Source organism: Periplaneta americana, chromosome 12 (genome assembly GCF_040183065.1).
Source record: "Periplaneta americana isolate PAMFEO1 chromosome 12, P.americana_PAMFEO1_priV1, whole genome shotgun sequence".
In the NCBI taxonomy this organism is placed as follows: domain Eukaryota; kingdom Metazoa; phylum Arthropoda; class Insecta; order Blattodea; family Blattidae; genus Periplaneta; species Periplaneta americana.
The window spans coordinates 160,891,445-160,911,456 of record NC_091128.1 but is presented as its reverse complement, the minus strand read 5'-3'; the positions used below and the strand labels follow the sequence as shown (position 1 = coordinate 160,911,456).

The following is a 20,012-nucleotide window of genomic DNA, read 5'->3' as shown; positions in this document are numbered from 1 at the left end:
CCGGGAACGGAAACGACAACGAGAACGAGAACGGAAATAATGTTAAAAAATGTATTTAAATGTGGAGCGTTCACAATAGTTAATTGTGAATGCTTACATTTGAATACATTTATTTTAGCAATATTTAGTTCTCGTTTCCGTTCCCGGTTTATTGTGAATCAGTCTTAAAGTGATAGGTTTGGAAGTAAATCTCGAAAAGACAAAGTATATGGTTATGTCTCGTGATCATCAGAAATCTTAATTCGCACCCTGTTTTCATGAACAATAAGTGGACAGATGTTTGAAACAGGAGCACGACACATCTAATCAACTGAGACTGCAAATCACAATCACTTAAGGGGCGTCTGTACTGCCATCCCATCAATGTAAAGCAGAGTAATAAAAGATAAAGACCGTAATTTTAGCCTGTTACATACAATAATACTTGAAGAATAACCCCTAAAAATTTCAAATGTGTATCTTATGTAAGTCCTGAGAAAAGTGCACCTAAATTAGATGAAATTTACATTGCTGGGATAGGCAGTACAGACTCCCCTTAAATTACAAAGAATTTTTTTTTAATTTGTAGAAAAAACCATCACGCCAAGCAAAAACCTGTCTCGAAATACTTTTAATTTAAGCTTAACTCTCAAAGTGTAGAATAACGTTTTCTTTTTCAATAATTGAACTGAATAATTTGTCAATTTTCTATGTGAAATTCTGCTGATTTCTTAGTCTGCCATATTTTCTTCAAAAAAATTTAGCAACCCTACTTTCAGTGTACAATAAAATGTATTTCCTTTAAAATCTTTTATCAAATTCTTGCAATATTGCAATGTGACATACAATTGGGTAGTAAACTTACAAATAAACGAGATGAACAAATTTATTAAATACTGATTATTTATTAGTAACGTCCTATCAATACACAGTGAGAAAAATATTCAATTTAATTTCACAGTGTTAACACTCAGAAAAATAACGTTTCAATATCATAATACTATGGGAAAACACTCTGAATATTTACAAAGACTGTAAAAAACATATATAAAGGTTAGTTGTCAAGAAAATATTTTTAGTTTTAAGCATTAATATAATAATATTACTTCTTGAAACAAAACGGCACTTCACAATGCGGGCTGCATTACCGGCAACTTCTGCTTTGCTGGACGAGCTGCAGGCAGGGAGTCGGGGGGCTCAGGCAGATCTGTTACAAATAACAAATGAATATCACAATCCCCATCAACTATATCTTTCTGTTCAATAAAGGTTAAAATGTTTGATGTCTTACCATCGAGAATTGAAAGTTCTTTCAGTTTGTGTTCGATTTCAGTAGGTTTCTTGAGCAATGTGGCCAGTTCTTGCTCCAGATCCGCATCATCTTCTTCTACAGGCTTCGACATGGCTGCCTGAATCTCATTGTGTACATCCAAGACCTGTAAACACAAACATAAACCGTAAAATCTCTAGACATTTCTGACACTGATATATTACTACATGAAGAATTATTAAGTACAGTAAAAGCGTGATATACCGTGGTCCGATTTACCGCAGGGAAAGTATATCCCTCAGTAAAAAACATAAAATATACAATACATTTAGTGGAAATGAATCTTTAAAAAAATCAATGTAAAAGTTAATACTGCATAGAGTGTTTCTGTAGTATAATGTACATGCATAGCCTTAATGGACAATGACCTTTTCTTCAGGGTAATAAAACTGTATTCCAAGGGATTTTGCATAGCCTTAATGGACAATGACCTTTTCTTCAGGGTAATAAAACTGTATTCCAAGGGATTTTGCATAGCCTTAATGGACAATGACCTTTTCTTCAGGGTAATAAAACTGTATTCCAAGGGATTTTGCATAGCCTTAATGGACAATGACCTTTTCTTCAGGGTAATAAAACTGTATTCCAAGGGATTTTGCATAGCCTTAATGGACAATGACCTTTTCTTCAGGGTAATAAAACTGCATTCCAAGGGATTTTGCATAGCCTTAATGGACAATGACCTTTTCTTCAGGGTAATAAAACTGTATTCCAAGGGATTTTGCATAGCCTTAATGGACAATGACCTTTTCTTCAGGGTAATAAAACTGTATTCCAAGGGATTTTGCATAGCCTTAATGGACAATGACCTTTTCTTCAGGGTAATAAAACTGTATTCCAAGGGATTTTGCATAGCCTTAATGGACAATGACCTTTTCTTCAGGGTAATAAAACTGTATTCCAAGGGATTTTGCATAGCCTTAATGGACAATGACCTTTTCTTCAGGGTAATAAAACTGTATTCCAAGGGATTTTGCATAGCCTTAATGGACAATGACCTTTTCTTCAGGGTAATAAAACTGTATTCCAAGGGATTTTGCATAGCCTTAATGGACAATGACCTTTTCTTCAGGGTTATAAAACTGTATTCCAAGGGATTTTGCATAGCCTTAATGGACAATGACCTTTTCTTCAGGGTAATAAAACTGTATTCCAAGGGATTTTGCATAGCCTTAATGGACAATGACCTTTTCTACAGGGTTATAAAACTGTATTCCAAGGGATTTTGCATAGCCTTAATGGACAATGACCTTTTCTTCAGGGTAATAAAACTGTATTCCAAGGGATTTTGCATAGCCTTAATGGACAATGACCTTTTCTTCAGGGTTATAAAACTGTATTTCAAGGGATTTTGCATAGCCTTAATGGACAATGACCTTTTCTTCAGGGTTATAAAACTGTATTCCGAGGGATTTTGCATAGCCTTAATGGACAATGACCTTTTCTCCAGGGTTATAAAACTGTATTCCAAGAGATTTTGCATAGCCTTAATGGACAATGACCTTTTCTTCAGGGTTATAAAACTGCATTCCAAGGGATTTTGCATAGCCTTAATGGACAATGACCTTTTCTACAGGGTTATAAAACTGTATTCCAAGGGATTTTGCATAGCCTTAATGGACAATGACCTTTTCTTCAGGGTAATAAAACTGTATTCCAAGGGATTTTGCATAGCCTTAATGGACAATGACCTTTTCTTCAGGGTTATAAAACTGTATTTCAAGGGATTTTGCATAGCCTTAATGGACAATGACCTTTTCTTCAGGGTTATAAAACTGTATTCCGAGGGATTTTGCATAGCCTTAATGGACAATGACCTTTTCTCCAGGGTTATAAAACTGTATTCCAAGAGATTTTGCATAGCCTTAATGGACAATGACCTTTTCTTCAGGGTTATAAAACTGCATTCCAAGGGATTTTGCATAGCCTTAATGGACAATGACCTTTTCTTCAGGGTTATAAAACTGTATTCCAAGGGATTTTGCATAGCCTTAATGGACAATGACCTTTTCTTCAGGGTAATAAAACTGTATTCCAAGGGATTTTGCATAGCCTTAATGGACAATGACCTTTTCTTCAGGGTAATAAAACTGTATTCCATGGGATTTTGCATAGCCTTAATGGACAATGACCTTTTCTTCAGGGTTATAAAACTGTATTCCAAGGGATTTTGCATAGCCTTAATGGACAATGAACTTTTCTTCAGGGTAATAAAACTGTATTCCAAGGGATTTTGCATAGCCTTAATGGACAATGACCTTTTCTTCAGGGGTATAAAACTGTATTCCAAGGGATTTTGCATAGCCTTAATGGACAATGACCTTTTCTACAGGGTTATAAAACTGTATTCCAAGGGATTTTGCATAGCCTTAATGGACAATGACCTTTTCTTCAGGGTAATAAAACTGTATTCCAAGGGATTTTGCATAGCCTTAATGGACAATGACCTTTTCTTCAGGGTTATAAAACTGTATTTCAAGGGATTTTGCATAGCCTTAATGGACAGTGACCTTTTCTTCAGGGTTATAAAACTGTATTCCGAGGGATTTTGCATAGCCTTAATGGACAATGACCTTTTCTCCAGGGTTATAAAACTGTATTCCAAGAGATTTTGCATAGCCTTAATGGACAATGACCTTTTCTTCAGGGTTATAAAACTGCATTCCAAGGGATTTTGCATAGCCTTAATGGACAATGACCTTTTCTTCAGGGTAATAAAACTGTATTCCAAGGGATTTTGCATAGCCTTAATGGACAATGACCTTTTCTTCAGGGTTATAAAACTGTATTCCAAGGGATTTTGCATAGCCTTAATGGACAATGACCTTTTCTTCAGGGTAATAAAACTGTATTCCATGGGATTTTGCATAGCCTTAATGGACAATGACCTTTTCTACAGGGTTATAAAACTGTATTCCAAGGGATTTTGCATAGCCTTAATGGACAATGACCTTTTCTTCAGGGTTATAAAACTGTATTCCAAGGGATTTTGCATAGCCTTAATGGACAATGACCTTTTCTTCAGGGTTATAAAACTGTATTCCAAGGGATTTTTCATAGCCTTAATGGACAATGACCTTTTCTTCAGGGTTATAAAACTGTATTCCAAGAGATTTTGCATAGCCTTAATGGACAATGACCTTTTCTTCAGGGTTATAAAACTGTATTCCAAGGGATTTTTCATAGCCTTAATGGACAATGACCTTTTCTTCAGGGTTATAAAACTGTATTCCAAGAGATTTTGCATAGCCTTAATGGACAATGACCTTTTCTTCAGGGTTGTAAAACTGTATTCCAAGGGATTTTGCAGACATAACAGGATACAATTTGTGTCTTAGCAAGTCATGAATGCATTTTGAAATTGACAGGAGTGAGTAGGTTTCAGAGTGTGTAACCGATGAAGATATCATAAATGTTATACAGAATGAAAATTGTGGTAAAAATGAAAAACGACGATGAAGATGGTAGTGTTGAGAAAGACAATTTTCCAAGTGTTTACTGAAGTGATATCTCATCTAAATAATGTAATGTCTTGTTTGCAAAGACAAAGTAAACCAGACAGTGTTCGTCTCCTCCATCTTGCTAATATAAAACAATACTCGGAGAAGAAATGCAATGATTTAGTCTGCCAAACAAAAGTTACTCTACCAACTGAGCTACCCAGGAACTTCACCTGACACCCTCTCAACTTTTCTCTTTATTAATGTTTTACAATTCATTTTGATTTTAATGATCCACTAAGCCAATTACTACTCTTACTTATATCGTTATTTTGAAATAATCATTCTTTATGGCTTAACAAAATGTACAAAAAACAAATTACATATCACTGTTTTTTATATATTTACTTCGTGACATGAGTCATAATATCATAAATTACCTGGAAAAGATACAAATACATGTTATGTACACATTGCAAGGAAATATAAAACACTTGTGAATAAAATATGTGCTTGTGCAAAATTTATGTCCGCATGATTTGAGGGGGCCAACATGACACCAGAAACCCGCATCGCATGCACACAAATTCTGTGTGACTTGAAATTGTAGTTTTTCTGTTAACATACCTACAGTAGAGCGTTAGTGCATTCAGCCAAAGGTCCCAGGATCGATACCCAGCTGCGGAACAATTTTTCTGTTGAAACTATTTAATTCAAGTGTTGTTTCAACATCAACAATATGTCATTATAATTGTATTTTGTCATAAACATTGAAATATTCTTTAAAAACGTTTTTAAAACTTCAATTTTTGGTCGGCTGTTTCCATACATTCAGTTGTAGTTATCCAATTTTAAATGATAAAATAATGTGTAATCGGATTCCCCTCCCCCCATTGAGGTGACATCGATCAACAATAACAGTTTTAAAAAATTAAGTTGAAAATAATGGAGGAAATTTACAGCCGGTAGACAAGATGCTGGAACATATAAGATTATGAAGTTAAAGCTGCACTTTATTAGGATGTAAACTTACACAGTTAATTCTCAGAAAAATGAAAATTATGATCGAATTCACCTTGTGGTATTACTCTGAAGGCAGATTAGATTAAGCTGCCAAGACTAAGTTCACAATAGTTTTAGTTCTCTAATCCAGCATATAAGTAAACCCACCTCCTCAATCTGGACCATAGTACTGGTTGCAGTATCCTCAGTTAAACCAGATGCATCAAGAGTATTCTTCAGTGCTGCCAATCCCATCTTGTAGGCTTCCAGAATCTGAAAACATTAATGCTGTATCAGTAGTGCGAGAGTTTAGAAGTTAACAGTCTGTGATTGTTCTCAATTTCAAAATATTAACCTTGGCATCAGAACTGGCATCTTGAATACGGTTCAGCATCATGCGAATGTTCTCCAATGCTGTAAATCTCTTATCCATGCATTTTTCCAAGACATGCTTCTTCCTCAAGCAGCTTCGTGCCTAGAATATAACATTTTACAGAATTAATTAAAACAAGGCTTTGAAGAAACTGAAATGGGTTTATTAGTGACATTGAAACAGTGTGAACTTGTTGCAAATCTAGCTTTCAGGTAAAGCTCCCTGTGAAGCTGATTCGAATAATTTCAAGGGAAAAATTGTTCCGAGGCTGGGTATCGAACTCGGGGCTTTTGGCTAAACGCGCCAAGGCTCTACCAACTGAGTACCCAGGAACTACACCAGAACCCCAACTGTTAGTTAACAGAAAACCACAATTCAAGTCACACACAGTTTGTGTGCACTCAGTGTTGATTACTTGATAGTTGTCAGCCCACTTTGAAGTCCGTGGATATAAAGGAAGAAACTGAGTCGGGGTCTGGTAGAGTTTCTGGGTAGTTCAGTTGGTAGAAACTTGGCGCGTTTAGCCAAAGGTCCCGGGTTCGATACCCACCCCGGAACAATTTTTCCCTTGAAATTATTCATTGATCTTGTTATATATAGAGTGACCAGGTTAAAAGCACACATAAATAACAGCATATATAATGCGAGAATTGTACATTATAATTTTGTTAATATAATGTGCAATCGATATAAAATCTTTCCGAGATGTATTCTGTCACACTTGCAAGAGCATTGTTGTGTCACCTGCTACGCAAGTGCAGAAACAGAATGAGAGCAGGTTATGCATCAGTCATTTCCTTGTCGGTCGAGATGTGGATGCCACAGCATAAAGTGCAGTACGTGCTTATTTTAATTTATATGGTGAATCATCTCGCGCCGAAATCAGCTCATTAGGACGCAAATGGAAACGGTTGTGAAGAATGTTATGAACTTTGAATGAGGAACTTGCAAATCCCTCCTAGCTTGTGTATTAACTAACATGTCCACCGCTGTGAAGTAAGCTAGCCTGCCTGACCGTGGTGAAACAAGCAGACCCGAGTTCAAATCTTGGTTAGGACAAGTTACCTGGCTCAGGTTTTTTTTTCACGGTTTTTCCTCAAGAGCAAATGCTGGATAACTATCAACATTGGATCCCAGACTCATTTCGCTGGCATTAACACCTTCATCTCACTTAGACGCTAGATAACCATAGCAGTTGATAAAGCATCGTAAAATAACCAATTTAAAAAAATTGACTTACATGAGCTTCTAGCAAATGACTGACATGCCTGATCCATAATCTCTTTGGTCACGTGCTTTTTAGGAAATTGTTATGGTTTATTTAACGACGCTCGCAACTGCAGAGGTTATATCAGCGTCGCCGGATGTGCCGGAATTTTGTCCCGCAGGAGTTCTTTTACATGCCAGTAAATCTACTGACATGAGCCTGTCGCATTTAAGCACACTTAAATGCCATCGACCTGGCCCGGGATCGAACCCGCAACCTTGGGCATAGAAGGCCAGCGCTATACCAACTTGCCAACCAGGGCGACGCTTTTTAGGATGTTTCCCTGTTTTTGAAATCAAGCTTCCAGTCTCTCATAGAATTCTATCCCATTCGTAAATGGATTTGCATGTGGGAGGATCACATTCCATTCCCTTTGTGCATGCCACTGAATAAGTGTAACTGATTTAAATTCTGCAAACCAGAGCACGCACTGCACTTTATGCAGTGGCGCCCACATCTCGAACTGACAAGTAAACAAACGAATGATGTATATAACCTCTCCTTATTTCAATTCTGCACTTGCACAGCAAGTGACACAACAATGACCTTGCAAGTGTGAAAAACAAATCTCGGAGAGATTTTCTATCAATTGTGCTTTACTTTACAGAATTATAATGCACAGTTTTCGCATTATATGTTGTTATTCATGTTTACCTTCAGCCTGGACACCCTGTACAGGATGTAACTAAAAGGTACGTGAAAACTTTGGGAAAACATTCTTCATATTCAAAGGATATAAATATGTTACACAAACATAGATCTGGAAACACTTCATTTCCTTGTTAGATATCCTTTTGTGTATCCTCAACAGTCAAAGATACGAACAACTTGCCTGTTCTGATGAAAAAGATAGAAGGAAAATGGAATATTTCCAACAATCCGGCTATCAGAAGAAGTATAAGTAAAAGTAAAAGAAACCAGAAATAGAAAGGAAATGGAGAGGATAAGATGAAAACAAAGCAGATTTAGAGAAAGAAAAATGAAAAGTACCACAATAAACTGTCAAAAGTCCAAATACAATTAATTATATACAAATAAAAGTCGATTTTGGAGAAAATAATTGTCAAGAGGCATGCAGTGATAAGACCTAACATAAATTTCAGGACATAAAAAGTGCAAGTAGGGGCAAAAATTATAAAGAAACATGGTGCTTACTGCTTGTTTCATGTTTTTCTGTACATATGTCCTGGCCTCTTCAACAGCAGTTTCCTTTTCAGTTTCCAACTGCTCCAAGTGTTTCACAAGGATTTGTTCGTTCTGTCTCAGGCTGTATATGCCGACATCTACCTCAGTGATTGACGGTGCTCCCAATTTGACTAGCACATCATCACCTTCTTCTTTGATAGCTGCTTTCCCTTGCCTACGCAGTCCATGTACCACCACGAGAAGTTGATCTAAGTCTTCCATGTTACAAATCTTTGCCAATTCACTTAATTCCAGTAGGCCATTGGTGTGACTGCGTTTCAGAGCTGACATCAGCCTCTTTCCTATGTCCTGCATCACACAATCATAGCATCAAATATCAAACAAGAACCTGCAAATTCACATACACCTCCACATACGCAGAACACATCACCAATGCTAACCACACCCACAGAGACATCAACATAGACATGGAAATACTACACATCCAACCAAAAAGCCAGAAACTAAACACACTAGAACAATATGAAATATACAGACACACGAAAACACACCTCAACGAAATTCTCAACACACAACTCAATTTCAGAACACACACACTCTTTGACTCTACATTATACCAACGAACACACCCTCACAGGAAACAAAACAAGAGGCGCCAAGACCAACAACGAGCAGTTCTGAGGATGACCCATAAATAGGTCGAAACATGTAAACAAGGTACATTAGAATTTAACACAAGAAAGTCTCATCACTAAACCGCGGGAGTGCGGGGCCCTTTACCGTCAAGTTAAGTATGACTGGAGCGTTCCGTGGCGAGTGTAATGAACTCTCAGGTAAGCAACTCACTGTCCGTGCTTAAGAAGTAAAGTTTTGAGTATATGAATTGCATACATACAATAATCATACATTTCGTACTTATGTAATTGATGCGATATCGACGGAGTCTTTTTCTTTACAATAAGGAATTACAATGTACAACTATGTACATATGTAGATTGTCAAAGGAGAAGCTTCAGCGTTTATCAGTTAGAAATTTTTTGTACTGCGAAAAACTTTTTTCGACATCGCGTGAGGTTAATGGAGCGTAGTGAAAAGGTTTACATTTTCATTTAAGTTTTTGTCTTGATTTTTCACCAAACTGTTCAACAATGTATAGCCATTATATTTTTATTACACTACGTAATTTGTCATTTACCTTATCAGGATACAGTCCTTGGGGTACCTTGTTAATTGTTTCCGATACTCTCTTAATTAATTTAATACACCCGGACATTTGTAGACCAGACATTTCCAGTTGAGTTATAACTTGTGGCAAGTTTCCGTAATTGGAATTTATGAATTGTAGATTTTGGTGCATATTTTGTGAAATCAGGGATTTTGCTGTTGTAATGGCAGCTGAATCTTCGCCATCTAAGGCATGAATAACTAGTTTGACTTCATTGTAATGTTCTGCGAAACATAAGGCAGGTTCAAGCCAGGTCCCCAGCTTGTAAATACGGGTAGAGGTGAAAGGGGGAGATTTGGTGCAATTCCTCGAAATTTTAATATTCTTGAAGGTACTTCGAGAAATATTTTTTTTTTACATATGCTATATAACAGTCCACATCGCTATATAAAGCACGAATAGCTTCAGCAACTCTATGCAGTCCGTGCGCCAGAAAGTTAAATGCACCATGTTGGAATATCACTCTTTAAGTTATTTTGCTGCCTTAATAATATATGGAGCTGCATCAGTGACGAAAAGAAGTGCATTATCATATTCAATCTTTTTCGGCCATAAAAGACGCATAGTATTACAAAAAAATTTGGACAATATTTGCATGGTTTACCTTTTCCAATTTCTCTGAAGTTAGCACAAATTTTTCCCTGCACACTTCTCGGAAAGTATACCGACCACCACATTTGCCACATACCTACCACTTACGTCTGTAGACTGATCAACTGAAACCCATATATTTTCTGATCATTCAGGCTTTCTCGAATTTTGGCAATCGTATTCTGGTACGAAATTGGTAAATATTCTTTACTTATTGTTGCTTCTCCTGGAATATGTTTATTTGTGTATTTTTCCATAAATGATCTAAAGTGGGGATTGTACAAAGTTCTGAATGAAATGTTTGTGTGTACCAATATGTCACATAAGTCTATATTGAATTGTGACCAACTATTTGAACTTGATTGGTTCTTGTTTGAATTACATTCAACATTTTCCTTGTGTCCTTTATTATTACAGTGTCTTTCAAAACAGTAATTCTTAGTTCGTAATAATCTGAAATTACACATGACACGTACAACACTTTCTTCTTCTATAATAGCCTAAATATATCGCGTCCGAATTGTTCGACTAAATTATGTAGTATTGCACTTTGTGAACGAGTTGTTTTAGGCACTGTAATATATGTCATATATTACAATGCCTAAAACAACTCGGTCATAGCGATGGAGAGACCAGCTTTTCACCTGAGACGGAACAGGCCAAATGGCCTAAACCCTGATAGCTATTGATGTTGATGATGAATATATGTCATTTCACACACTCAAGTCTTCAGTACGACAGCTAAACAAACTCTGAATGTTTCGGGTTCGATGCACGGAACAGTACGGCGAAAGGCGAGAGAGACTTACGTCATACTCTATACCCGTCTGCATGGTCAACTGCAATCGCAGTATAGGGCCCGCACTCCCGCGGTCTACTCATCACACATATTCCGAATATAATTTTTTTTGGTAGACAGGGTTTAAACTTTCTCCTCGAAAACTAAATCAATGTGTTTTTTCCTAAAAATCGTGTCCCGTGTACACCTAAAATTATTCAAAGTGAGAAATTTAAAATGAACATTAAGTAACACAGCTAGTAACATTCCACACACCTTGCATGCACCAGCGTGAATGTACACAGTGTTATCTGCTGCTTCTTCAGTCTTCAAAACAGTTTCCTTTACTTTGTTATACGTCCATACGACAGGCTTCTTCACCAATAAATCAACAGTCCATGCTGTCCATGATTGTTGTGGAATTTGGACAAAGTCAGAGTGCAAAACCAGGTCTCCATCCCTGCACACAAATGTAACACTATTATAACATCCACTGTTTAACATACATCACCCGTCCAAATGCCAGAACCACTATCCTAGAAGTGATCTGCAGTATTTATTTTATACCAACTTGTATTGTATTGCATTTATTAACATTTCATGGTATTCGTACATTGCTTCACGGCAAGAATATGGAACAGGTAAAAAAACTTAATACTACTCATATGATGAAGGATGAGTGGAACAGAGAAAAATTCTCTCCGACACTGGGATTTGAACCCGGGTTTTCAGCTCTACATGCTGACGCTCTATCCACTAAGCCACACCGGATTCCCATCCCGATGTCGGATTGAATCCTCTCAGTTTAAGTTTCACCTCTTGGGTTCCCTTTAGTGGCCTACCCTCATGCACTGCGTCATACATGTATGACAGTGGCACAGTGTCCACACATATGCAGAGGTGCACTCGTTATGAGTGACTAAGTGGCCGGGATCCGACGGAGTAAGCGCCATCTTAAATCACTAAGTGATTATTTTTCGCATATCATATATTATTACGATGTACCGAAGTACATATGATATTTCCGTGCAGAAATTCTCTCTGTTCCACTCATCCTTCATCATACGATGACACAGAATTTCTGCACGGAAATACCATATGTACTTCGGTACATCATAATAATATATAATACTACTCAGTTATCACTATTATATTGTGATGTCCAACAGGAAAAACCTTATCTTTTCAGTTTTTAGAAGAGCAAAGTTTGCCATTATTATGTATGCATACTGTATGCATGGCCTTGCTTTGTAATGTGAATGACGCTAAATTTAACATTTTTTTTCCTATTTAATAAATTATGATTTCTCAAATAACTGTACACCCATTTTCATCCTTTCTACTGGGTAATGAAATACTTTATCAAATGAAAATATACAATTAAAATCAGGAACTGTATAATTAAGAATGTGTTGTTACATTGTAAGGTGAGTGACGGTGGAAAAACCCTTTAAGTAAATGGCTGGAAGGGGGAGACTTAGTTGGCATTTCTAAGAAATAAGGCCATTGAGGCTTGTCTCGAACATTACAAACATACAAATAACCCTCACTACTATAAGAACAGTATACCCCACCATGGACGATAGCAAACACTGAGAAGCAAGAAGAGCCGAAGGGCCACTGGAGTAGCTCAGTCACCTGAGGCATTTGCTGATCCTGAGTTGCTCTTGGACGTGAGTTCGATTCCCGCTTGGACTGATTATCTGGTTGTTTTTCCGAGGTTTCCCCCACTGTAAGGCGAATGTCAGATAATCTATGGCGAATCCTCGGCCTCATCTCGTCAAATACCTCCCATCGACACTAAATAATCTATTAGTTGATACAGCGTCTTTAAATAACCAACTAAAAATAAGAGACGAAGCCTCAATAGTTCAACAGACGCTGACAAAGACACGATACCAGTGTCGAAACGGTGCCATCCGTTGTACAAGGTGTTTTACCTTTTCAACAATTTTAACACTTTCAAAATTTTAAGTTTTTAAGAATGTTTTATAAAAAATAAAAACTTATTATATTTTAACATAACAATACATTTTATTTGAAGTCTGACTAGTGTAATAGTAGGCGATATATGCAATGGAAGGAGAAAGGGTGGGGTAGGGTGGCCAGTTCAGCCACCCTACCCCATTATCTCCTGGCCTAGTTGCCCCATAAGTGGTGTCTTCTTGGTATCACTTTGAGGTTCAGACCTCTCTTCGGATAGTTGACTAAATAACAAACAATACATTTTACAAAATATGGAAGTATTTAACACCTACACCTACGCCCCTAAAAATTCTGCCACGTTATTCCTTTTAAAGTTATTATAAATGTTATTCAGAATTATTTCCCATGTATTAAAGTAATTTTGCGTTTATTGAAATGTCTTCCAGAATTTATAATTCTGAAACTTAAACGTTACAGTTGTAACTTACTAAGAGTATTTACTTTTATGATGTCCTATTTTATTTTTCAGAGTGATTTCTCATATTATATAAAAGTCATTTTGTATATGTATTAAAATGTCTCTAAGAATTTATATCCCTAAAACGTAGCAATACCTCTAACCCCTCATCCTTTCTAACCTTGTCAAAATCAATGCTAAGTATGCTTGCCCGTATTCAAGTTCGGCCGAAAAATTAGCATTTTGACATCAATCTGCAAGCCGTATACTTACTTGTGCATATTAAAAACTACTCCTGGAAGACAACAAGGTGCGATACCATTACGTTGAAAAGCCTTTTTCAAAGTAGCTAAAGTAAACATTGGTTTGGTGTAGTGCAAGCACCAGGCCTCGATCACAGAAGACCAGAATTTCATTTTAGATTCGTAATCTAATGGGTTGACAGTAGGTGGACGAAAGTATGAAAACAGATAATCCATTCTCAAATCATCGTTCCAACACTCAGGCATTTTTAGAGGAGAGTGTATGTTATTCATCTTAACCTCACTTGTTTCCTTCTTTTCCATTATAATCGTATTAAAACGATATGAATTCCAAAAATCGTACTCTTACAAAAGTGTGGTAGGTTTTATATTTATGTACTGTTACTAATTAATAACTGTACAAATTATTTATGCAGTATAAAAGATTCTCCTCTTTATTGTGTCTCTCCACATGCTTAGGTACGATGACATAAACACAAAAACAATACTCATTACAGAGGGTCGCTCAATCGCAGTATTGCCAACCCATAAGACTGAATAATATCCATTTGAAAAACAGCAGAATCTAAATACAAACCGCCAGATTTTTTCAGATCATAAATGTGGAATAAAAATTAACCTATTGAACCGTTCAACCAATTACTTTTTCACTTAAACTTTACTTTAAAAACCGCCGATTTCCATTCAGACCCTCTAAATTCCTGTACAATATATCCAGATTTCCCGCTGCCTGCTTCTGTTCAATTTTACCGCCGACCATGAGAAATCGAAAACCACCAGATTTAGCGGGGAAACTTCTGACATTGGCAATGCTGCTCACTCGTGAGTAATTCAATGGCTGTTTTAGGTTTGTAGTGCTGGTTTGTACTTTGTAGTAGGTCTGTGACAAGTGGAGTAATGATGTGATGAATGAAGCATTTTGCGAATGAAAATACTTTATTATATTCGAACAGACTGATCTGACTTAAGCATACTGAGTGTAGCTACTATTAAAATGCCAGAAGGTAAGTTTTGTATGTGTATTTGACATTGAAATGTTCAGTGCCCACGCCTCTTTCATATTTATGAGTTGTAAAACGTAATTGGTAGTTAACTGACGTCCTGTAATTTAATGATGGGTATAATCCAATAAACTGTTGCCAAGGCGAACTGTCATGGCGGACGCGCGCAAGGCTACTACGTAAATCAAATTAAGCATGTATGCATGGGAGCCAACACTACACTCCTTAGCGATAGCGATGAGAGAAAAGCTGCCATCATGTATTTCAAAAGGTAATAAGTTGTAACTGTATTAAATCGTGGACGTAGTTTACAGACAGAACACCAGAGTCGCAATGACACTATGCTTACAGCTCAAGATACCCGTACGGCAAAGAACTGTACAACAAACAAATTATTACCCGGGTTCGAACCCCGAATAAATGCAATCCCAAAAAATATGTATGAGTATGACAGATATGCAAATTGTTGCAAAACCAGATCATATAATCCCCAATGACAGGAAAGGAAATACACTGAGAGCACATACAGTGGACTGAGAGGACAGAGAATGGACTGAAAGAACACTGCGTGGACTGAGAGGACATAAAGTGGACTAAGAATTCAGACAGGGGAATATGAGTACAGAGAGAGTACTGGTTTGACTGTGAGTGAACTGAGAGGAAGCAGAGAGGACAGAGAGTGGATTGAGTGCACATAGAGTGGACTGAGAGGACAGAGAGAGGAGTCCAAGCTCAGAGAGGGGACTCAGTGGGCAGAAAATGGACTCAGAGGACAGAGAGTGGACTGAGAGGAACCACATTGGACTAAGATGAGAGAGAGAGAGTGGACGGAGAAGAAAGAGTGGCCTGACAGGACATTGAGTGGACTGAGAGGACATAGAGTAGAGTGACAATTCAGAGAGTGAACTGGTGGGACTGTGAGCGGACAGAGAAGAACCAGATATGACTGAGAGGAGAGAGAGAGTGGGCCCAGAGCACATAGAGTGGACTAAGAGCACATAGAGTGGACTGAGAGGACATAGAGTGGACTGAGAGCATACAGAGTGGATTTAGAGCACATTGAGTGGACTCAGAGGACATAGAGTGGACTAAGAGGACATAGAGAGGACTGAGAGGACATAGAGTGGACTGAGAGGACAGGGAGTAAACTAAGAGGACATTGAGTGGACTGAGAAGACAGGGGGTGGACTGAGAAGACAGGGAGTGGACTGTGCAGACAGGGAGTGGACTGGGAGGACATAGAGTGGACTGAAGGGACATAGAGTGGACTGAGAAGACAGGGAGTGGACTAAGAGGACATAGAGTGGACTGAGAAGTCAGGGAGTGGACTGAGAGAACATAGATTGGACTGAGAAAGCAAGGAGTGGACTGAGAGGACATAGAGGGAACTAAGAGGACATAGAGTGGACTGAGAACACAGGGAGAGGACTGAGAGGACATAGAGTGGACTGAGAGGACATAGAGTGGACTGAGAACACAGGGAGTGTGTTCTGAGAGGACATACTGTGGACTGAGAAGACGGAGTGGACTCAGACGACATAGAGTGGACTGAGAAGACTGGGAGTGGACTGAGAGGACATAGAGTGGACTCAGAAGACAGGGAGTGGACTGAGAGGACATAGAGTGGACTGAGAGGACATAGAGTGGACTGAGAAGACAGGGAGAGGACTGAGAGGACATAGAGTGGACTGAGAAACACGGAGTAAACTGAGAGGACATAGAGTGGACTGAGAAGAAATAGAGTGGACTGAGAAGCCATTGAGTGGACTGAGAAGACAGAATGTGGACTGAGAGGACACAGAGTGGACTAAGAGGGCATAGAGTGGACTGAGAGGACATAGAGTGGACTAAGAGGACATAGAGTGGACTGAGAGGACAGAGAGTGGACTAAGAGGACATAGATTGGACCGAGAAGACATGGAGTGGACTGAGAGGACATAGATTGGACTGAGAAGACATAGAGTGGACTGAGAAGACGTAGATTGGACTGAGAAGACATAGAGAGGACTGAGAAGACATATAGTGGACTGAGAAGACAGGGAGTGGACTGAGAGGACATAGAGTGGACTGAGAAGACAGGGAGTGGACAGAGAGGACAAAGAGTGGACTGAGAGGACATGGAGTGGACTGATAATACATGGAGTGGACTGAGAGGACAGCGAGTGGACTAAAGGACATAGAGTGGATTGAGAAGACAGGGAGTGGACTGAGAGGACATAGAGTGGAATGAGAAGACAGGGAGTGGACTGAGACGACATAGAGTCGACTGAGAAGACAGGGAGTGGACTGTGAGGACATAGAGTGGACTGAGTAGACAGGGAGTGGACTGAGAGGACATAGAGTGGAATGAGAAGACAGGGAGTGGACTGAGACGACATAGAGTCGACTGAGAAGACAGGGAGTGGACTGTGAGGACATAGAGTGGACTGAGTAGACAGGGAGTGGACTGAGAGGACATAGAGTGGACTGAGAAGACAGCGTGGACTGAGAGGACACAGAGTCAAGTGAGAAAACAGGGAGTTGACTCAGAGGACATAGAGCGGACTGAGAAGACAGGGCGTGGACTGAGAGGACATAGAGTGGGCTGAGAAGACAGGGATTGGACTGAGAGGACATAGAGTGGACTGAGAGGAGATAGAGTGGACTTAGAACACAGGGAGAGGATTGAGAGGACATAGAGTGGACTGAGAGGACATAGAGTCGACCGAGAACACAGGGATTGTACTGAGAGGACATACTGTGGACTGAGAAGACAGGAAGTGGACTCAGACGACATAGAGTGGACTGAGAAGACTGGGAGTGGACTGAGAGGACATAGAGTGGACTAAAAGGACATAGAGTGGATTGAGAAGACAGGGAGTGGACTGAGAGTACATAGAGTGGAATGAGAAGACATGGAGTGGACTGAGAGGACATAGAGTGGACTGAGAAGACATAGAGTGGACTGAGAACACAGGGAGTGGACTAAGAGGGCATAGAATGGACTGCGAAGACAGCGAGTGGACTGAGAGGACATAGAGTGGACTGAGAGTGAACAGAGAAGACATAGAGTGGACTGAGAGTGAACATAGAAGAGATAGAGTGGACTGAGAAGACTGGGAGTGGACTCAGAGGACATAGAGTGGACTGAGAAGTCAGGGCGTGGACTGAGAGGACACAGAGTGGACGGAGAGGACATAGAGTGGACTGAGAGGTCAGGGAGTAGACTGAGAGTATATTGAGTGGACTGAGAAGACAGGGAGTGGACTGAGAGGACTTAGAGTGGACTGAGAAGACGGGGAGTGGACTGAGAGGACACGGAGTGTACTGAGAAGACAGGGAGTGGACTCAGACGACATAGAGTGGACTGAGAAGACTGGGAGTGGACTGAGAGTACATAGAGTGGACTAAAAGGACATAGAGTGGATTGAGAAGACAGGGAGTGGACTAAGAGTACATAGAGTGGACTGAGAAGACGGGGAGTGGACTGAGAGGACATGGAGTGTACTGAGAGGACATAGAGTGGACTGAGAAGACAGGGAGTGGACTCAGACGATATAGAGTGGACTGAGAAGACTTGGAGTGGACTGAGAGGACGTAGAGTGGACTAAAAGGAGATAGAGTGGATTGAGAAGACAGGGAGTGGACTGAGAGTACATAGAGTGGAATGAGAAGACATGGAGTGGACTGAGAGGACATAGAGTGGACTGAGAAGACATAGAGTGGACTGAGAACACAGGGAGTGGACTAAGAGGGCATAGACTGGACTGAGAAGACAGCGAGTGGACTGAGAGGACATAGAGTGGACTGAGAGTGAACAGAGAAGACATATAGTGGACTGTGAAGACTGGGAGTGGACTCAGAGGACATAGAGTGGACTGAGAAGTCCGGGCGTGGACTGAGAGGACATAGAGTGGACTGAGAGGTCAGGGAGTAGACTGAGAGGACATTGAGTGGACTGAGAAGACAGGGAGTGGACTGAGAGGACTTAGAGTGGACTGAGAAGACGGGGAGTGGACTGAGAGGACATGGAGTGGACTGAGAGGACATGGAGTGGAATGAGAAGACATGGATTGGACTGAGAGGACATAGAGTGGACTGAGAAGACATGGAGTGGACTGAGAACACAGGGAGTGGACTAAGAGGGCATAGACTGGACTGCGAAGACAGCGAGTGGACTGAGAGGACATAGAGTGGACTGAGAGTGAACAGAGAAGAAATAGAGTGGACTGAGAAGACTGGGAGTGGACTCAGAGGACATAGAGTGGACTGAGAAGTCAGGGCGTGGACTGAGAGGACACAGAGTGGACGGAGAGAACATAGAGTGGACTGAGAGGTCAGGGAGTAGACTGAGAGTACATTGAGTGGACTGAGAAGACAGGGAGTGGACTGAGAGGACTTAGAGTGGACTGAGAAGACGGGGAGTGGACTGAGAGGACACGGAGTGTACTGAGAAGACAGGGAGTGGACTCAGACGACATAGAGTGGACTGAGAAGACTGGGAGTGGACTGAGAGTACATAGAGTGGACTAAAAGGACATAGAGTGGATTGAGAAGACAGGGAGTGGACTGAGAGTACATAGAGTGGACTGAAAAGTCAGGGCGTGGACTGAGAGGACATAGAGTGGACTGAGAGGTCAGGGAGTAGACTGAGAGGACATTGAGTGGACTGAGAAGACAGGGAGTGGAATGAGAAGACATGGATTGGACTGAGAGGACATAGAGTGGACTGAGAAGACATGGAGTGGACTGAGAACACAGGGAGTGGACTAAGAGGGCATAGACTGGACTGCGAAGACAGCGAGTGGACTGAGAGGACATAGAGTGGACTGAGAGTGAACAGAGAAGAAATAGAGTGGACTGAGAAGACTGGGAGTGGACTCATAGGACATAGAGTGGACTGAGAAGTCAGGGCGTGGACTGAGAGGACACAGAGTGGACTGAGAGTACATAGAGTGGACTGAGAGGTCAGGGAGCAGACTGAGAGGACATTGAGTGGACTGAGAACACAGGGAGTGGACTAAGAGGGCATAGACTGGACTGCGAAGACAGCGAGTGGACCGAGAGGACATAGAGTGGACTGAGAGTGAACAGAAAAGACATATAGTGGACTGAGAAGACTGGGAGTGGACTCAGAGTACATAGAGTGGACAGAGAAGTCAGGGCGTGGACTGAGAGGACACAGAGTGGACTGAGAGGACATAGAGTGGACTGAGAGGTCAGGGAGCAGACTCAGAGGACATTGAGTGGACTGA

General features: G+C 40.0%; 2 protein-coding genes across 2 annotated transcripts in view; one reads left to right on the top strand and one right to left on the bottom strand.

Moving 5' to 3' along the window:
- Window positions 1-868: 868 nt before the first annotated feature.
- LOC138711077 (charged multivesicular body protein 7) lies at window positions 869-14,272 on the bottom strand. Its single transcript, XM_069842390.1, has 7 exons — window positions 13,788-14,272; window positions 11,408-11,591; window positions 8,547-8,885; window positions 6,107-6,226; window positions 5,920-6,024; window positions 1,271-1,415; window positions 869-1,186 (listed from the first exon to the last, which is right to left on the bottom strand). Exons 1-7 carry the CDS (start codon window positions 14,078-14,080, stop codon window positions 1,107-1,109), a joined length of 1,266 nt encoding a protein of 421 aa, XP_069698491.1. The 5' UTR covers window positions 14,081-14,272; the 3' UTR covers window positions 869-1,106.
- Window positions 14,273-14,615: 343 nt separating this feature from the next.
- The window catches only part of fbl (pantothenate kinase 3 fbl), a 79,685-nt gene continuing 74,288 nt past the window's right edge, over window positions 14,616-20,012 (top strand). Inside the window, exon 1 of the mRNA XM_069842388.1 lies at window positions 14,616-14,781. The gene's annotated coding sequence lies outside the window, so the exon portion shown is untranslated. The remainder of the gene's footprint in view (window positions 14,782-20,012) is intronic.

Bases quoted from the DNA above. Each gene is read 5' to 3' on its own strand.
- LOC138711077 (XM_069842390.1), bottom strand. From the start codon at position 14,080: ATGGAAAAGAAGGAAACAAGTGAGGTTAAGATGAATAACATACACTCT. The intron at 11,592-13,787 runs GTAAGTATACGG...ATTTGTGTGCAG, and splicing joins GTAGTTTTTAATATGCACAA to GGATGGAGACCTGGTTTTGC. The intron at 1,416-5,919 runs GTGGGTTTACTT...TTGTGTTTACAG, and splicing joins CTATGGTCCAGATTGAGGAG to GTCTTGGATGTACACAATGA.